The 18580-nt window shown below is 39.1% G+C and overlaps 2 protein-coding genes and 3 non-coding genes across 12 annotated transcripts in view; all 5 read left to right on the top strand.

The window, feature by feature from the left end:
- Nucleotides 1-7637, top strand: part of polr1a (RNA polymerase I subunit A) — a 35579-nt gene extending 27942 nt beyond the window's left edge. For all 6 annotated transcript variants that reach the window (XM_077577898.1, XM_077577897.1, XM_077577895.1 and 3 more), the window contains 21 exons: nucleotides 194-343; nucleotides 434-617; nucleotides 792-874; nucleotides 1209-1367; nucleotides 1761-1859; nucleotides 1938-2090; nucleotides 2173-2255; nucleotides 2335-2500; nucleotides 2924-3047; nucleotides 3150-3250; nucleotides 3329-3528; nucleotides 3620-3787; nucleotides 3864-3999; nucleotides 4112-4272; nucleotides 5034-5163; nucleotides 5243-5350; nucleotides 5452-5715; nucleotides 6196-6396; nucleotides 6484-6601; nucleotides 6681-6845; nucleotides 6976-7637. In XM_077577898.1, the coding sequence (XP_077434024.1) occupies nucleotides 194-343; nucleotides 434-617; nucleotides 792-874; nucleotides 1209-1367; nucleotides 1761-1859; nucleotides 1938-2090; nucleotides 2173-2255; nucleotides 2335-2500; nucleotides 2924-3047; nucleotides 3150-3250; nucleotides 3329-3528; nucleotides 3620-3787; nucleotides 3864-3999; nucleotides 4112-4272; nucleotides 5034-5163; nucleotides 5243-5350; nucleotides 5452-5715; nucleotides 6196-6396; nucleotides 6484-6601; nucleotides 6681-6845; nucleotides 6976-7076 (3054 nt within the window). In that variant the 3' untranslated portion in view covers nucleotides 7077-7637. The remainder of the gene's footprint in view (nucleotides 1-193; nucleotides 344-433; nucleotides 618-791; nucleotides 875-1208; nucleotides 1368-1760; nucleotides 1860-1937; nucleotides 2091-2172; nucleotides 2256-2334; nucleotides 2501-2923; nucleotides 3048-3149; nucleotides 3251-3328; nucleotides 3529-3619; nucleotides 3788-3863; nucleotides 4000-4111; nucleotides 4273-5033; nucleotides 5164-5242; nucleotides 5351-5451; nucleotides 5716-6195; nucleotides 6397-6483; nucleotides 6602-6680; nucleotides 6846-6975) is intronic.
- On the top strand, nucleotides 961-1097 carry LOC144059775 (small nucleolar RNA SNORA5). The gene has a single exon (XR_013295767.1). It is a non-coding gene; the product is annotated as a small nucleolar RNA SNORA5 (small nucleolar RNA).
- On the top strand, nucleotides 1489-1625 carry LOC144059772 (small nucleolar RNA SNORA5). Its single transcript, XR_013295765.1, has one exon. It is a non-coding gene; the product is annotated as a small nucleolar RNA SNORA5 (small nucleolar RNA).
- On the top strand, nucleotides 2561-2696 carry LOC144059774 (small nucleolar RNA SNORA5). Its single transcript, XR_013295766.1, has one exon. It is a non-coding gene; the product is annotated as a small nucleolar RNA SNORA5 (small nucleolar RNA).
- Nucleotides 7638-7691: 54 nt separating the features above from the next.
- Nucleotides 7692-17763, top strand: st3gal5 (ST3 beta-galactoside alpha-2,3-sialyltransferase 5). 3 transcript variants are annotated; one of them, XM_077577909.1, is made up of 8 exons: nucleotides 7692-7855; nucleotides 8747-8842; nucleotides 10626-10743; nucleotides 11514-11723; nucleotides 11964-12100; nucleotides 12840-13026; nucleotides 13860-14018; nucleotides 15323-17763. In XM_077577909.1, the coding sequence occupies exons 1-8, from the start codon at nucleotides 7848-7850 to the stop codon at nucleotides 15575-15577; spliced, it is 1170 nt and encodes a 389-aa protein (XP_077434035.1). In that variant the 5' UTR covers nucleotides 7692-7847; the 3' UTR covers nucleotides 15578-17763. The 3 variants fall into 3 exon arrangements, with proteins under 3 accessions (XP_077434035.1, XP_077434037.1, XP_077434036.1); XM_077577911.1 differs by having other exon boundaries at nucleotides 7711-7850; XM_077577910.1 differs by lacking the exon at nucleotides 7692-7855 and adding an exon at nucleotides 8213-8572.
- Nucleotides 17764-18580: the final 817 nt, after the last annotated feature.

Here is an 18580-nt window from a genome sequence, read left to right as displayed (position 1 = left end):
ACGGCATCCCTTTTCTGAAAACGTCTGGCAGTCAAAGAGTTAAATAAATAAAAAATTGAAATATTCTTCTTAGTATTTCCCCCCACATCTTTTTGGGAGTAAAATAAAATAAAATAAATAGGCATAAACTTTGTTGAATGGCTATGAAGTGGGCATTTAAAGCGGATGTAACCAATGCCTTTCCTCTTTACAGGTGGTGTCCACCGTCCTCCTCAATGTTATTCCAGAAAAGGCTGTGCCTTTAAATTTGGTTGGGAAATCAAAAATCCCCAGCAAATCATGGATCCAAGTTCCCCCACGAGCGACTCCAGGATATCAACCTGACACCATGTGTGACTCGCAGGTGCATGCGCACAAATTGTTGTTGGCTTCAGAAATGTAAACATGGCCGCACGTTGTTAAAATTAAATAAAAAATGTATTGTACTTGCTAGGTGGTGATCCGTCAGGGGGAGCTGTTAGTGGGCGTTCTGGACAAAGCTCACTATGGATCCTCTGCTTACGGTCTGGTCCATTGTTGCTATGAACTTTATGGAGGGGAGACTAGCGGCAAACTGCTCAGCTGTCTGGCCAGACTCTTTACGGCTTACCTTCAGTTATATAGAGGATTCACTCTAGGTAAATAAAGAAAATTCTTTACTTTTTCCCACAGGCATATTTGAAAATATTTATTTTAATTTAATATTTATATTTAAAATATTTTTTTGAATTAATTGTATAATTTATTATATAATAAAATTATATACTAATGATCATAATATAATTTATTTAATTTTTTTGTTTTTATTTTAGGTGTTGAAGACATTCTGGTGAAAGCAGGTGCCAACAAAAAGAGGAGGAAAATTATCCGAGAATCACTGAAAATTGGTACAAGAGTGAGTTCACGCAGCTACTCCTCATCGTTTGTTTGCGTCAACATAATGTCTGTCATCAGTCAAATGGCAAAAAGATTGTAAAATATTGCAGCCTTGTCAAATTCAGTGTATCCTCATCATTGGGTACTACTGGCCAAAATGGCTGCTACAGTGAAGGTGTAGTTTGTGGGCCTCATTGTGCTCCATCGTGGCCTCTGGGCATACATTTGGACTACACACAAACCGTAAATGATAGCTTAGAAACTTACAGTAGCCGAAGTCTGTTATGTGTTTCCAAGATGGTGGTAATAACTCAGGGAAGGGTTTCAGTTTTGACTTGTTTCCATTTTTTCAGGCCCTCCAGTCAGCATTCAACCTCTCCGCCGACGTGGAGGAAGCGGAGGCCAAGGGCCGTTGGCAGGATGCTCATCTCAACCCAGACCAGCGAGATTTCAGCTTGGCTGACCACAAATTCAAAGAAGTGGCCAACCAAGTCAACAATGACATTAACAGGGTAACAGTTCAACTTCTATACTTTGGCTTTGTAACTTATCACCAGACAAAGCAGAAGAGTCAAAGTTACAATTTTAGTTGAATTCTTTTGGAGCTATTTTTTAGGGATGGCCGAGTACTATTGCAGCCTTGTCAAATTCAGTGTACCCCCCCACAGTGGGTTTCACTGGCCAAAATGGCTGCTACATTAAAGTGTAGTTGATGGGCCCCATTGTGGTCTAACGTGGCCTATGGGGATAAAAATGTGCTACACACAAAACGGTAAATGCGGCAGCTGGACACCTATAGAAAATCGCCTATCGTGCAGATTTTTCTTAGCGGTTAAAACGTTTTGTAAAAGTTGTTGTAAGCCACCAAACTCACTTTAAAGTGTCTTATCTTGTCTCTCTTGTAGGTGTGTATGCCAGTTGGCCTTCACACCTCTTTTCCGGACAACAACCTCCAACTGATGGTCCAATCAGGCGCCAAGGGGTCCACCGTCAACACCATGCAGGTCAATTTCCTCCGCGATTGAAATTCATGACATTTCCTTCCACTGTGTTTATATAAACTTGTAAATTATTTGTCTCAGATCTCGTGTCTACTAGGTCAAATTGAGTTAGAGGGTCGCAGACCTCCGCTGATGCCCTCTGGGAAGTCATTACCCTGTTTCCAGCCATATGACCCAGCACCGGGCGCTGGGGGTTTTGTTTCTGGAAGGTTCCTCACAGGCATCAAACCACAGGTGTGGTTTGTTTCTTAAGATTAGATTTTTTTTAGCACTGTTGACCAACTTCCTGTTAACCTTGTGGTCATGCTTCTATCAGGAATTTTTCTTCCATTGCATGGCTGGCAGAGAAGGTCTGGTGGATACTGCTGTGAAAACGTCCAGATCAGGATATCTGCAGAGGTAAAACGTTTAAACCCTTGACAGGCAGAAATTGGGAGGAAAAGAATTTCCTCTATTTTTTTTCTTTTTTCCTCCGTAGGTGTGTAATAAAACATCTGGAGGGTTTGGTGGTGCAGTATGATCTGACCGTGAGGGACAGTGACGGATCTGTAGTCCAGTTCCTGTATGGTGAAGATGGGCTCGATATCCCGAAGACGCAGTTCCTGCAGCCAAGGCAGTTTCCCTTCATAGAGGACAACTTTGAGGTAAACCTGCGCTTGATGCAAATACTGTTAATAATAATTTCCTGATAGACATTACAAAATGGCAGCCTTGTCAAATTCAGTGCATCCTCCTCAGTGTATGCCACTGGCCAAAATGGCTGCTACAGTGAAAGTGTCGTTGATGGGCCCTATGGTGCTGAAATATGCCCATTGGGGATAAATTGTACTACACACAAATGTTGTCGCTAAAAGTCTTAACGTCATTAATTGTTAATAAGGTTTTGCATGATTTAGTTCTACTCATGGTATTTGTACATTATGTAAATTAGCATCAAGTATGAAGCTAAAAGTTATTTTTCTCATTTTTAATCAGCGAGAAAAGGCAGTAATGGGGTCAATTATTCATTTGGATTGAGCCATTACTTGGAACTTTTGTATAGTTGAAACATTCTGCTGCTGCTATAGGTAATAAGTAAGTCGCAGGGCTTGGATGAGGTGTTAGCACGATTGGACCCTCAAGGTGCCAGGCAACATTTTTCAGCCATACAACGCTGGAAAGCAAAGAGAGAGCTGGCTTGTCCTCGCAGAGGTATATATATATTGCTAATCTCCCAATTTCAAATGTTAGTTATGCTTTATATCACCACCACTACTAACCACAGTCATCCTATTTTATTGTAATCTTTTACAGGAGCATTCTTATTGTTTTCCCAAAAGAAGATGGCCAAACTGAAGCAGACCGATCAAGGCGCAATAAAAAATGTGCACGGCAGAGATGAGGCTGTTTTGAAGGTACGGTATATATATTTTTTGTGTTAAATATGCTCATCTTTTCCACATTTTCATCGGCACTGTTCCATCTTTCTCAAGCTTATAGAACAGTGGCGTGCACTTGATGAAGCTGGACAATCAAAATACAAAAGAAAGTGCTCCCGCTGCCCCGAGCCCAGCCTGAGCGCGTTTCGGCCTGACGTAAGCTTTGGATCCGTTTCCGAAAACTTTCACGACATCACAGAGAAATACTTGCAGAATCGAGGCACATTGAGTGAACACGTCTTGGATGAGGACAAGTATGTGACACTGATAATTAGGGATGTTTGATATCACTTTTTTTTTTTTTTTAAAGATATTATGATTATTTTTTGCATTATTTGTCTCCAGACTCAGACAGCTGTTGCATTACAAGTGGCAGCGGTCACTGTGTGATCCAGGGGAAGCGGTTGGCCTGCTGGCAGCTCAGTCCATTGGCGAACCCTCAACCCAGATGACCCTCAACACCTTCCACTTTGCTGGCAGGGGAGAGATGAATGTCACATTGGGAATCCCTCGGTAATGTCCACTTTAATGTTACCTCAATGTATGCGTTAAAATGAAAGTATTACGGTTACCTTTGGTTGCGTCGCAGACTACGAGAGATCCTGATGGTGGCAAGCTCCAAGATCAAGACCCCCATGATGAGTGTTCCTGTGCTGAATAGCAAGAAGGCCTTGAAGAGAGCTCACAAACTCCGCAGAAAACTTACCAGGGTCTGCTTGGCTGAGGTAAGAATGGATGTTCTTGTTAGTTTTTTTTTTTTGGGACATCTGACATCCTTCATTTTGGTTTTCCCTCATCGGTTGTTTTTCATTTATTTTGTGGCCTGTGTGTGAGCAGGTCCTGCACAAAGTTGACGTGGTCGAGACGCTGCGCATCGAGAGTCTCCCTCGGTCAAAGATGCGGACATTTAAGATCACTTTCAGCTTTCTTCCTCCTGACCGTTACGCTGAAGATAAAGAGCTCTCACCTCAACAGATCCTCCACTACATGGAAACTAGGTTTACCATCAACATCCTTCCATTTAAGACTTTAAAACTACTGGCTGCAGAAAATTCAATTTTGAATCGCTACTGCCACCTTTTGATAGAAGATGAAACTGCACACCCCTTATTTTTTATTATAATATTTTATTTTATTATTATTATTTTATATTTATATATATATATATATATATATAATTATAATTTAAGCTTTTATTTATTTATATATATTTTTAAACTGCACACCCTATTTTTGGTTTTATTATTTTTGCATCATTTTATTTTATTATTAAATATTTATTTTATTTCTTTATATATTTTTTTAAACTGCACACCCTATTTTTGGTTTTATTATTTTTGCATCATTTTATTTTATTATTAAATATTTATTTTATTTTTTATTAGTTTTAACCCGCACACACCCTATTTCTTTATTTTTTTATTATATATATATAATTCTTCTTTTTTTATTATTTTTTTTTATTTTATTTTTTTTTTTAACTACACACACCCTTCTTCACATACACAATGCGCACATGACGTCACATCCGCAGACAGAGGGCGGGAAATTCGAACCCGAATCCAGTCTGAAAACTATTATCCAGAGGCTCACAGGAGTACCCATTGTGAACAGCTAATCTACTAATTAGAAGATGTTTCAGTCATAAATGGTCAAATAAAAAGGCTATAGTAAAGATATTTTGACCAAATTGTTACAGAGAGCAGCTGTTTTAATGATTCAAACCGCCTAACCCCGTTGTTATCGACTATTTCCTCAGTTTTTTTGAGCTCCTCCTAAAAGCCATTGAAAAACGTAGTGCCAAGCTGGCATCCATCGCTGTGGAGGCCAGGAAGGCCACCTTCAGGGACAAAGACAATTTTGGCGAGGGATTAGACAACGCAGCAGGGGTATATAGCTTGACATATGTTTCATAATTGAAAACTTGTTGCTGTTAGCTTTTTCATGGTATAATATTTCTATTGTCAGGCCGATGATGGGGAGGAAGACCTTGAGAGAGAAATAGTTGATGACCAAGGGAATGAAGGTGACGCTGACGCATCAGATGCCAAGAGGAAAGACAAGCAAGAGGAGGAAGTAAGAGGAAGAATGAACACGTACTAGAATATAAAATATTTTGTTGGGGGGGAAAAAATGTAATAACTGCCTGCAATCAGCTCTACTCTCTTCCTCTGTAGGTCGATTATGACAGCGAGGAGGAAGATGAGAATGAGGACGATGCGGAGGAGGAAGAGGAGGCGCAAGAGAACGTGGAGATTGGTGCGGAGGAGTCCAAAACGGAGTCCACAGGCGTGAAATTGCAAAAGAAAAAGAAAGGAGCAAAAGGGCAGGGAGGAGGAGGAGGAGAGTCTGACGATCAGACGAGAGTGAACGTTGTTCTGAATTGCCACCCAGCAATAGAGGGCTACTGCTATGACCTCACGCATGAACTCTGGTGTGAAGTAAGTTTTGATTATGGGATGTCTTAAAATATGTTATATATGACCTCACTAGTGTAAACATAAAAATTGTAGTTAATATTACATTTGTGGAATAAGGATTATGAAGCAAAATCCAGCCCTTTTTATCCATCTCAGGGGGCGGCCATTTTGCCACTTTCTGTCGACTGAAGATGACATCACAGTTGCTCAGGCAACGACCAATCACAGTTTACCTGTTTTCTAAAGCTGAGCTGTGATTGGTCGTTAGCTGAGCCCTGAGCCACATTGATGTCATCTTCAGTCGACAGCAAGTGGCAAAATGGCCGCCCCCCCCGAGATGAAAAAAAAAACGGCTGGATTTTGCTTCATAACTCATATTCCACGAATGAAATATTAATAACCGCAGGCTTATATACGAATATTCTTGGTTCTAAGTGGCAGGAAAACAAATTCACCCATCATATCATTAACCCCTACCTGACTATCGCCTTTTCTTGACAGGTGGACTTGGCTTTGCCAGTGAGCAACGTGCACTTTGACCTGACGTCAGTTGTGTCAACACTGGCCCAAAGCGCCATTATTATGGAAACCAAGGGCTTGACTCGATGTCTTCTGAGTGAGAGCACGACCAAGACCGGACAAAAAGAGATGGTTCTCAACACAGAGGGCATCAACATGTACAAAATGTTTGAGCACAGTGACGTACGTGGACATACTTTGTATTTAAGTTCATTTAAGGGATGTTTTACAATTGAAGTAATCTTTTCTTTTTTTTAAACAATCCTCCAGATCCTGGATGTCAACAGGCTCTATTCCAACGAGGTCCATGCCATGGCGAACACGTACGGGATTGAAGTGGCTCTCAAAGTCATAGAGAAGGAAATCAAAGATGTGTTTGCAGTTTACGGTATACAGAAACGCACTCGCTGCAAAATCCCTGAGAAGTTCCCAACTACTCTGCTCACTCTTTTTCCGTCTTCCTCAAGGTATCGAGGTGGACCCCAGACATTTGTCAGTCGTAGCGGACTACATGTGTTTTGAGGGGGTGTACAAGCCACTGAACCGGCATGCCATCAGGTCCAACTCCTCCCCACTGCAGCAGATGACTTTTGAGACCAGCTACAAATTCCTCAAACAGGCGACCATGCTGGGTGAGCATCTGGGTCACAGTTGGTGGATTCCTGGCGCACTGTGGATGTTGAACTTGTTCACATTTTAAAAGGGCAGCATGCAGAGGACTGATGAACACTGTTGTCATATGATACTGTATCCTCTTGACAGGATCTTGTGATCAGCTCGTGTCGCCATCAGCCTGCCTGGTGGTTGGGAAGGTCGTCAAAGGAGGAACAGGACTTTTTGAACTCAAACAACCTCTGCAGTAGCTTTGTACAATCATGTAAACATTTTGGAGAATCGTGCTTTTCTTTGGACAGTGACAGGTCACATGAAAAAAACAAAAAAGATGTGACATATGGGTATCATGAATAAATAATTATAACCAGAATCCTAGATAAGGTGAGTTTGTACAGCACAGTTTCTACCTAAGATTGCGTTCTGACAGATTATTTTGTCTTTTAACATTGAAAATATATATATATATATTTTTATATACTTTAAGAATGGTTATTTGGGTACAATATATATTTCATTTGTGGATGAGGTAGTGGTATTTTTATATCTGTTTTAATTTTAACACTTTATTGGTTTATATATGTATTTATTTTGGCAGTTCTGGTCCATATTTGGTGAGCCAAGTAATTTTTAAGGTGGTACTTTGGTAAAAAGTTTATAGGGATTTTTTTTTTTTTTTTTTAATTGTTGAACCAGTTTGTCACACACATCTCTGTAATTCTAGTTACAAATACAACTGCATTTCACCTAGTTAAAAAAAATGCACATGTGAATGTCTTGAATTAATGTGGATTAAAAATATCTAACTGTAATTATCACTAGTCGTCAGGATCATATGCACCACGTCACTCGGGTAATTATCAAGAAGGCAATTGTCATAATCTCGCGAGGTTTTGTGTGGTTTGCTCCACGCCCGGTTGTAAATGACGGCCAAGCAGAGAGATAAGACCTTGCGGGTTCAATGCAGGAAAAAGAAATGATCTCGAATCGAGCCTTCCTGAACCGATGAAGTAGTGGGATCCATGGTAAGGTAAGCCCCCCCACGCACACACGAACATGACGAAACGCGCACAAATGTACGTTGAATCATGACTTCACTTGTTTACCTGTTGGAAAGACGGAAAGAAAGGTAAAAAATTTCGACGTTCGTCCTATCAGATCACATCTGCCGCAAATTCTCAACGTAGCGTGACTCGAATGTGTCAGTTTGCCAGTTTTGAAAGGCCATGTAAACGCGCGCAATAACCCGAATATGCTCTTATGCCACTTGGGTTACTCCTCTCAAAACCGGAATATTGGTTCGTATAAACGGAATCAGAATACTTTAAATCAACTGGGCATTGCTTTTCGTTGTGCGCATGCTCACAACTTCTTCATCTCATTTTCCTCTTCGCTTCTTTGCACTCGCAAGGAATCATGGTCTTTGTAGTCACGACTTGTATGCGCAGCGCCGTCCTACACGGGCCTCGCTTAAATACATCGATTTCTCGGCGGCGTTTTCACGTTATATTGTGCCTCTATGGCGAAAATGCCACCGTTTGTGACACGTTACTTATTCATGTGAGACAGACGCGACAGCACTCGTAATGCTTAAACAATGTTTAGCGCCAGTTTGCAGTGTTCAAAAATACACGTCCGTGTAGGAACATTCGATGGCACACACATAGTTCCGATTTATCCAAACGAAGTAAGTCCGTGCTTCTGGCACTTCTGGAGCTGTAGGAGACCGAATACTTTATTTGCCGTGGTGAGTGACATGAATATAATGTATTTAATTGACCGTTTAAAGTTAGAAGCGGAAATGACGTCTATTTCTGCCTTGACGGATCCGATTCCATCCCCTGAGATGGATGGAACCAGGTGGACAAACACAATCTAATCAATGAATGGCGAACTTGTCATTTCTTTCTCTTGTGTAAAGGACAAGATCCTCACCTGATCAGAGAAAGCAGATCAGCTCCCAATATGGTGTGAACGCCGGGAACATGAGGCTCCCAAAACGCTGGGCAGCACACAGGTGAGGTGGACAACAAAAAAACCTGAACATGTTTTATTCACGCCGGGCTACCTCATACACAAATGTGAGCCAATTTTAAGACCATGCAATGAAAGGAAACTGATTTCAGGCTACATTTTGAGCTGAACATGTTCTCAATGCTCTTAACTGATGAATTCAATATAGCTGTTTATGGTATTTGTATATACTCTAGCACTTTTGGTCTCGGTGTTCCAAACATGACTTGACTAGTTGCTACATTTATAGCCAGTGAGTTGTTGAACAACCACGACCTGTTTATTTCCTTTCTGAATTAGTCTTACAGACCTATTGCCTTGTTGGAATGTGGTCAGGTAGCTACTTGAAAATCACTGTGGTGTGTCTTGTTGACTGTTAAAAAAAAAAATGCCGGATGTGAGTGATGGTTATTAACTCATTCACTGCCACTGACGGCTATAGACGGCTATTTGAACTATTTCTATTAGTTAAACATTTTTTTTCTACTTTTGTTAACAAGAGTATGAAAACCTAGATTTTTTTTAATTGTACATTTAGAACAGATATAAATTTTGTACTTAATCAAGAGTTAACTAGTGAAGTCATGCAATTAATTCCGATAAAAAATTTGAATCGCCTGACCCCCCTAATGTAGTGATGGCAAAATGAAGCCCCATAAAGCAGCAAAGCCCTGCAAGCAATACTTCACACACGTCGGGGCTTCAAGATGATTCATTTCCTCGACTACGCCATCATGTGGACAGAAACATGTATAACATGCTTGGTGCATGCAATAAAATGGTGGGGTGTAAATCATGCTCTGAATACAAAAAATATATATATTTGAAGAGTGTTTTAACATGAATTGGTCTGTGTTACTTTGTCTATGTTTGTGCTTATGCAACAAGTGAAAATGTGAAATAAGGAGGTAAAATAAAGTGCTTATTCATTTTTATTTAAAAACAATATTTTTTCCAAAGTTTTTGGACTCGGGCGGTTTCTTTTTTTGCAGAGAATTTCACCTGCTTTTGAAAAAACTCTTTCACATGGTACTGATGAAGCGTTTCTTTGTCGCTTTTATTTCGAACTACACTCAAACCTAGCGAATCATTTCCTGAATCAGTCACGTGGTACATCCGCTTCGCGGGGCTTCAAACGTCACCACGTACGTCATCAACACGTGGATCGACTCGCCGTTCATGAACCACTCATCTACATTAGTCGGCACACGCTTCAGGGATTCGACCCGAGAAGCACATCACTACCCTAATGTTCTTTAAATCTTTTTTTTTTTTTATCCCGTCAGGCGGCTTAAATTTTTAATTGTAATAAATCGTATTACTTCGATAGTTAACTCGCGATTAATCACAAATTTTATATCTGTTCTAAATGTACAAAAAAAAAAATCTAGGTTTTCATACTCTTAACAAAATTGGAAAAAATGCTAAACTACTAAAAATAGTTGAAATGAATTTTTGACGTCTATAGCCGTCAATGGCAGTGAATGAGTTAAAGTAACATATTACATACTCAGCAAAGGGAGGAGAGGCAATGCCAGGAAAGTCCTTTAACCACTTTAGACTTTTTTAATCTCAGGTATTTTCTTTTTTATTTGACGGTTAGTAGAATTGTTCGTGAAGCATTGGACGTCTGTTACAGTAGAAAAAGTCTGGAGTTGGTAAGTATGACGGGATGTTTTTTTTTTACACGTTTAATCCATATGTAAAAATGAAAGGTTGGCAAAACAAAAATGGGGCTAATTATAAATAAAATGTTTGTTCGTTCTGTTTTGTGTTTTTCTGTCTAGACGTGCCTTTCTATTGGGGGGAGTTTTCTGTGTGTTATTTCTGGTGATAGTTTCATCTCGGTCTGGGAAAGACACATTGAAACCTCTGGATTGGCATGTCGACCCTGAATATAAAAAGGTGAGGATGCCCCCCCTTGCCCCCCCCCCCCCCCCTATTCGGTGTTTAAGCAGATTTACTTTTATTTAGACTGCCTGAACTTAAGAAGAAATGAGGCAAAAACAAGCCCAAATGTGTCACTAAACCGCGTTCTATGATATCAGACACATTTTTCAAATGAATGCAATAGGGATAATGATATCCAAACATCACGGTGCGATAAATATCACGATATTGTGGGGCATTTGGCGATTTAAAAATAAATAAATAATAATAATAATAAAAAGACACAATACTTTATAAAAAAAAAAAACAGTTTAAGGGCAGAAATTGCGTGGGAAAGCTGAATGTTAAGATGAACGCTTATGAAGTACATTGAAAGATAAATGATGTGAAAATTAGAATGTGCTTTTTGTACATAACAGTGACAAAGAAATAGGCTTGGCCATGTCATGTCACATGTCATTGTCATGTGCAAAGTACATAATGTTGTTGATAAATATTTGCTGGTATGACTGATTTATGGGAGCGATAACCTCCACAGTGGCCAAAACATTCCTAATTAAAATTAAACATCCCTAATAAGCTAACCACCAGAGGGTGCTAGAACTGCACAGGTGGAATACAACCTCATTTTTTTTAAATAGATGTACAGCTTTTTAATATTGTCACACGATGATGACAATATTGTTATCGCAATATATCGCCATTATCGGGATTCAACCCACATGATTTATTTAAATTTTTTTAAACTGGATGGGCAAGTCTTAATAACGTTACGTGTGTCGCAGCTGGTGCACCAGCACGTTCACAAAGTACTGGGACGTGAATGTCACCGCGGGAGCACCAGGCGGGGGCTTTTGGCCCGGCTCCCCGCTTCCAGTCACATGACCCAGCCCTTCTTGTGGAAGAACACGCCACTTTCAAGCAACTTCTTCAAGTACCCACCACCCTTTGGCTTCAGAGGTCTGAGGGGAAAAGTGCCGGCTCTGCTTCAGCAGGTGATATGATTATTATTATTATTATTATTATTATTATTTTTTAATCCAGTCATTTTGATACCTGTACAGTTTCATAATTATGTACTAAGTATCCCATAACATCCATCCATCCATTCTTCATATTTACCGTAACGCTGATATCAGTGATGAATGACAGTTTGAATAAAAATATTTTATTATTTATTTATATATATTTTTTTATGTTGCTTTTTTTAAATTTTTTTTTAATTTTTATTAAAGCTCCCAGAGCCAAGCGATGCAGCCGTGTTTCAAAAGGATCCTGATACATGTCAGCGCTGTGTGGTCATTGGAAACGGAGGCATTTTGAAAGGCCTGGAGCTGGGTCCTTTCATTGATCGTTTCGACACCATAATAAGGTTGGTACACTTTTAAGAAAATGTTATCTAGGATTGTTTGTGTATTGTTGTTATGGCTCTAAGACATTACGGTTTATGAAATCATGATTTATTGACTTTGAAGTCAACATTGATGTAATAATTTATTTGAACTTGCTGTAGTAGAATTTTTTTTTCCCTCACTTTTTTTTTTTAATACATTTTTTTAAAGGACAAGTCAACCCACTATTTTTTTTTTTTTTTTTTTACAATAATATTTACTATGCAGCCCCACTGGTTTAAATATGGTATTCTGGGTAATATTGTGTTAGTGGAATAAGAGTTATGCAGCAAAACCCAGACATTTTTACCCATCTCAGGGGGCGGCCATTTTGCCACTTGCTGTCGACTGAAGATGACATCAATGGTGCTCAGGGCTCAGGTAACAACCAATCACAGCGCAGCTTCAGAAAACAGGTGAGCTGTGATTGGTCGTTGCCTGAGCAACTGTGATGTCATCTTCAGTCGACAGCAAGTAGCCAAATGCCCCCCCCCCCCCCCCCCCTGAAATGGATAAAAACGGCTGGATTTTGCTGCATAACTCACATTCCACAAATGTAATAATAATCAGAATGTCATATTTGGACTAGTGGGGTCACATATAATCGATATAATATATCGTCAAGAAACTTCCCCTTTAAACACAATGTTAAGCCCTTGAGTGTTCATGTGACTGAAGTGATGTGTTGCTAATGCAAGACCCGTCCTCCGGCTACCCCAGGTTGAACAGCGGGCCCCTGGGACAGTACAGTGTTGACGTTGGGAATCGAACCAGCATCAGGATGAGTTATCCAGAAGGCACGCCCACTGACTGGCTTGACACAGACCCAGAAACTCTGTTTGTAGCTGTGATTTATAAAGGTGTAGATGTCAGCTGGATCACTGCTATGATTAACAAGCTCGCTGTGGTGAGGACTGGTGATTTTTACTTCTATGGTTTATTTTTCCCAAGTCACTACTATTCTGATGTGGGCATTTAACCCATTTAAACCCAAAGACGTGTAAATACGTTTTTATGTTGTTGTTGTTTTTAAAAGCAAGAGTAAACAGAAGGCTTTGATGCAGCTTCTGACAGGAAGAGGTGGCTTAAAGCAATGGTAGTGATTACCAAAAAGGACTAGCAGGTGGCAGCAGAGTATAAGAGATCAGCCAGGGCCATGTTGCAACAAGCTCTTTTTGACAGTGTTTTCAACAGGTTTGTGAATAGTGATGACATTTAGCTAATCTAATGCTAATTGCTGCAAAACGAAAAAAAAATTGCTGACGAAAGAACAGACTCTAATCTTTCTTTTGGTAGGTTCCGTGTTTTTATAGCAATAGAACACAATAGTCTGTGGGACTTGCAAAATCGGTCCAAATCCAGTAAAACAGCTGGAGCAAAAGGGGTTGCTTCGGTGAAAATGGCTGGTAGTGAATGAGTTAACTAGTAAGACATAAATAAGTAAGTAAGCAGTAGCAGTAATGAGGGTTCTCTTATATATATTTTTTGTCCTGCCACACATTTATTGGTACTACAAATATCAAAAATTTGGCAATAATAGTATTATTGGTTAAAAGGAATTCAAGACAAGCAATGAAAATAATTTGGGTCTACATACACTCTGGACCTTTTTTCTTTTCTTTTCATTAACCATGTAAAAATATCCCAATGCACTCATATGTGATGCGCTTCGACAGTATTGTCAGTGTTGCAAGCGTATGCGACTAAGAAGCAAGTCATATGATGCGCTTTGTGCCGCAGCCTTTGTGGGACTGGCTATTCTTCTGGCAGGATGTTCCAGAGGAAATCCCCCTTGAACGCAACAGCTTCAGACTCTTAAATCCGCTTGTCATCAAAGAGACGGCGTTGGATTTACTCAAATTCTCCCCACCTACGACACGCTTGTGGGGCTGGGACCAGGTAGGACACTTTGCAAAACAAAAACACCTTCTTAGTTTGTCGTGCTTGCTCCAAACATGCTCAGACAGAACTCAGAAGTGCGTACAAAATAAAAATTTCTAATTTTTTTTTTAAAGGAGAGCAATGATGATGACATGTCAAATCGGAAAAAAAAAAGAAGTAGAATGAAGTCTCGCCGGCTTGCATTGGAAAACTCCAGCAATGGACGACTATCTTGTCCACTGTCACCACAACTTGCCACTTGAGTTGCTCGACAAGATAGTCGTCCATTGCTGGAGTTTTCCAATGCAAGCCGGCGAGACTTCCTTGTTCGCCGAGTCGCTCACTCGACCAATGAAAGGTAGTTTGCGACGGCGGAGTCCAACCCAAAACACGCTTAGGACCGCCCCCTCATTTGAATAACATTTCGTCCTGGCGCTATGGACCAAAACTGCCAAAATTCAAAACAAATAAATGACTGAATACATGGAATAAATGATTAAAAGTGAAAATAAAAATTTATATAAAAAATATAATTCAAAAGCAAAATACAAATGTGTGTGTATATATATATGTGTGTGTATATATATATGTGTGTGTGTGTGTGTGTGTGTATATATATATATATGTGTGTGTATATATATATATATGTGTGTATATATATGTGTGTGTATATATATATGTGTATATGTGAGTGTGTATATATATATATATATATATATATATATATATAGTTTTTATTTCCATATATATTTGTTGATTTGGGATTTCATTTTCAAATTATATATTTTTTATATCTGGTTTTATTTTCACTTTTAGTGCTTTATTTATTTAGTCATTTATTTATTTTTAATTTTGGCAGTCCTGGTCCACCATATGATAGTTGTTTAGTCAAAAAAGACATCATAGTCGAAAAAATGAAAAATCCAATTCGATCCTGATGCCAAATGGAGTGCACTTATATAGCGCTATATTTAGAGCATTTTACCAGACCTCGCATTTTTTAAACCATATTGGAGTCTACCAGGGCTATATGCGCTAGCTAACGCAGCCATGTCAACCTACGTAAAGGTTTTGGCTTTTTGTTTTAAAATAGCTTCCTTTTGCTTTTGCTAAAGTTTTAAAATCCATACATGTCGTGTCTGTTGTTTTAGCTAGCGAGCTAGCACTAAGCTAACCTACCCAAAAGTTTAAAATCATGGTCATTAGCCAGCTAAATATTTCCAACGAACACATTTTAGGACACTTGATGACATTTTTTTCTATGTTGAAAATGTGATTTTCGTAACGATGTTTCGTCTTTGTCCCCCCGTCTTGTTCTGTAGAACGTACCCACCCTGGGCGTCACCGCGCTAAATTTAGCTAGCTTGCTGTGTGACGAGATGAGCCTTGCGGGCTTTGGCTACAACCTGTCCCAGCAAAGAGTTCCGCTGCATTACTACGATCAGCTGCCGATGAGTTTCATGCTGTGGCAGAAGATGCACAATGTGAACGAGGAGACCAAAGTCCTGAGAAGCCTCATCAAAGAGGGAACCATCAGCGACCTGACGGGGGGCGTCCACTGCTCCTTCTGCCCATGAATGGCCCGTGATCTTATTTGGGAGTTGCCGCGCATGGACGATATTCTGAAACAGAAACGTTAACACGGTTTGTTGAGATGTTTCAGCAAAGCATGCGAGAAACACTTACTGAAATGTGTTTTGAGAAAATTCCTCTTCCTTCCTATTTCCATTCCTTAGTTTACAGCAATTGTAACCATTTGATCCAATTTATAGTGACCAACATCTTTTTTTATTTTTTTTCCTTTTATATAAATGTATTTTATTCTATATGTACATGAACGCATTCCTTCTACAGATATCCTTTTGTCTGCTCAGTAATATCTAAGGACTACTATATATTTGAATGTTATTCTTCTTAACTCTTTGACTGCCAAAAACGTTAAATAACGTTTAGTAAAATCCTATGGAGGAGTGCCAAAGACGTTAAAAGACGTTTGTTTCAAAACAGAGGTGAAACTAACCATTTTCTATTGTTGATTACTCAAAAACGGAATAAGGTAGAAACAAACTTTTTTTTTCTGATGAGTCCAATCTTTCATTTGGTAGTATGTGTGTTTCCATAGTCCAAACACATAATTTCCTGTGGACCTTGAAAGATCAGTCAAAAGATCAGTCAAAATGCTTAAATCGGCTGGCACCCACGGCATCCCTTTTCTGAAAACGTCTGGCAGTCAAAGAGTTAAGTTTAAATTGTAATCAGCGGTGGGCGTTCCGTCAATGACGGGCGGCCATTTTGTTGGCGATTGACAGGAAACTTAAACATTGACGTGTTTTCGTCCGTCAATAAATTCGGCAATCCGTCAATGACGGACGTCCTATTTTGTTGACGGAATGACGAATAACAGCGCGTTGACGAACGCCCACTTTGAATGACGGACACATTAACGGACGTATTGATAGTTACAATGCGGTCCGGCTTGAAATATTGACGATGACGGAAGAGTCTCCGAACTGATGACGATTGCCGAATGACGGACGGTCAAAGTTTAATTTGACGCGCCCACCTCTGGTTGTAATACAGTATTTGTCTATGGACTGGTTTGTGTAATAGATTTGAATAGTCACTGTTTACCTTAAGTTAAATATGGCTGAGCAACTCAAAACAGACTTGTTTGTCAAAGTACATTATTTATATTGACACTGGACAAATGTGCAATTTTAATGTATAGCTACTGAAAAGGTGAATTTGTTTGCCCAGGAGTCTGTTCGATCAATGGAGATCCAATTTAAAAGCATTCTCTATGATGTCACTTGTTTAACACGTGGTTATGTTTTTCGTGACTATTTCCCAATTTTGTCAATCGACACATATTCCTTTAGCTATTCCTTTAGCTTATAGATGATGTTTGAAAGTTAAGTTTACAAATTAAAAAAAATATATATATATATATATAGTCTGGGCTCTGTGACTATAAATTTCAGGGAGATGGCAGATTTTTTTTGTGTGTTTGTAAAATCAAAGCTACCACAATGCCTTAATATTAGGCATTGTTCAGACCTGAAATTGCGACCGCATGAGTACGTCGAAAAGAATAAAGCTCAGGGATGTGATTTTTCCGCTAATTCGCGGAATTCCGCTTTTTTTATCTCTAAAAATTTAAAATTTCCTTCTTTTTTTTTTGTATGCACATGACTCCGACAGATAACATCTTCTGCTATAACAAAGACATTTGTGGTATGCTCTAATATGAGTTACTTTTCATTTGGTCATGATACAATTATTTCTTCATGAAATTTGAACTCTTCAACATTATTTATGTGTTAACTTGGTAATCACATTAGTTAGATATGATGATATTCTCAGTGATAGTTTTTAAAAGCAAAGGCAGTCCAATGTTTTTGAATGTGACTGATTTTGAGTTGACTAAAACTGCCATTTTATATGGGATAGTTCAATATACATTGAAAATTTATGCTGTTGTTTTGTCTATTTCTTTGTCATGTGAGTGCATTGAAAGTACTTAAAAACACGGAAAACCCATGAGCTCCGGGGGGCTTTGCCCCTGGACCTAGCTGGGTGCCGACGGCCCCCAGACCCCCGGCTAAGTTTTCAGATAATTTCCACTTTGGTCAAATCACATCCCTGAAAGCTGGACGAATGCACTGACGACATGTTAATGTCTGGAGCTGTTTTGTTGTCACACTTTTTATGCACTGTTGGTTCTTTGTACCTTTTAATAAATGCATCTTAACATGGGAATGAACTTGAAAATCTTGTGATTGGTTTTGTCTAGATATAGAAGGGGAAAAAAAAAAAATATTGTCCCACAAGTGGAATTTATATACAGTGTAAATATTTAAATGGTATTTCTGAAAGCAAAATGGCTCTTGCAATGACATTGAGTTCCGTTGATTACACTTTCACTTTGCTTGCACTTGGCCCGTGAGAGCACGTACAAGGAAGGACCATCATGTTCTTTGTGATAAGACCTTTGGCAAGATAACTGTGCAAGTAATTCTAAGCTCTGAAACTGTGAACCAGTTGAGCTAAAAAAAAAATGAGCTGGTTCATTACCTTGAAAAAAAAATGCTACTGCATTATATTGACTGACCTCCCACTTCAAAAAAATCCCCATCACAAGTATGACTAAAATACTAAACCACAGTTTGGTGTTTCAGTTGGGCTGCAGTAATTATTTTTGCCCTAAAAGTTCTTTGTTATTTTGCCATGGGCTTGTCAATGTTGCACAAGAATTACAAGCTAGAGAGGATTTGTGAACTACGCAACATTTGTCAGCACTCTCAAAGTGACTCAAGGCTCTAAGAGCCGCTCAATTAAGAAATACAAATGTGATGCAAACATTGCAGTCTGACTTGTGCCACATATTTCAATTCCTGGAAACTTTGTCCTCATGTCTTTATTTGTTAAATCTTTGGTTGCTAAAATGTATTATATATTGTAAATAACGTAATTAAAATGAGCAGAATTTATCCAATATAATGTACTGTAATTTGTTTGTTGCATTTTAGCTGTTTTTGTTCTTCCTAAAACTGGTTACTTAAAATTCATTTCATTTCGTA

This window comes from Vanacampus margaritifer, chromosome 10, assembly GCF_051991255.1.
Source record: "Vanacampus margaritifer isolate UIUO_Vmar chromosome 10, RoL_Vmar_1.0, whole genome shotgun sequence".
Classification (NCBI taxonomy): domain Eukaryota; kingdom Metazoa; phylum Chordata; class Actinopteri; order Syngnathiformes; family Syngnathidae; genus Vanacampus; species Vanacampus margaritifer.
The sequence above is the reverse complement of the archived record's forward strand: the minus strand, read 5'-3'. Positions and strand labels throughout refer to the sequence as shown.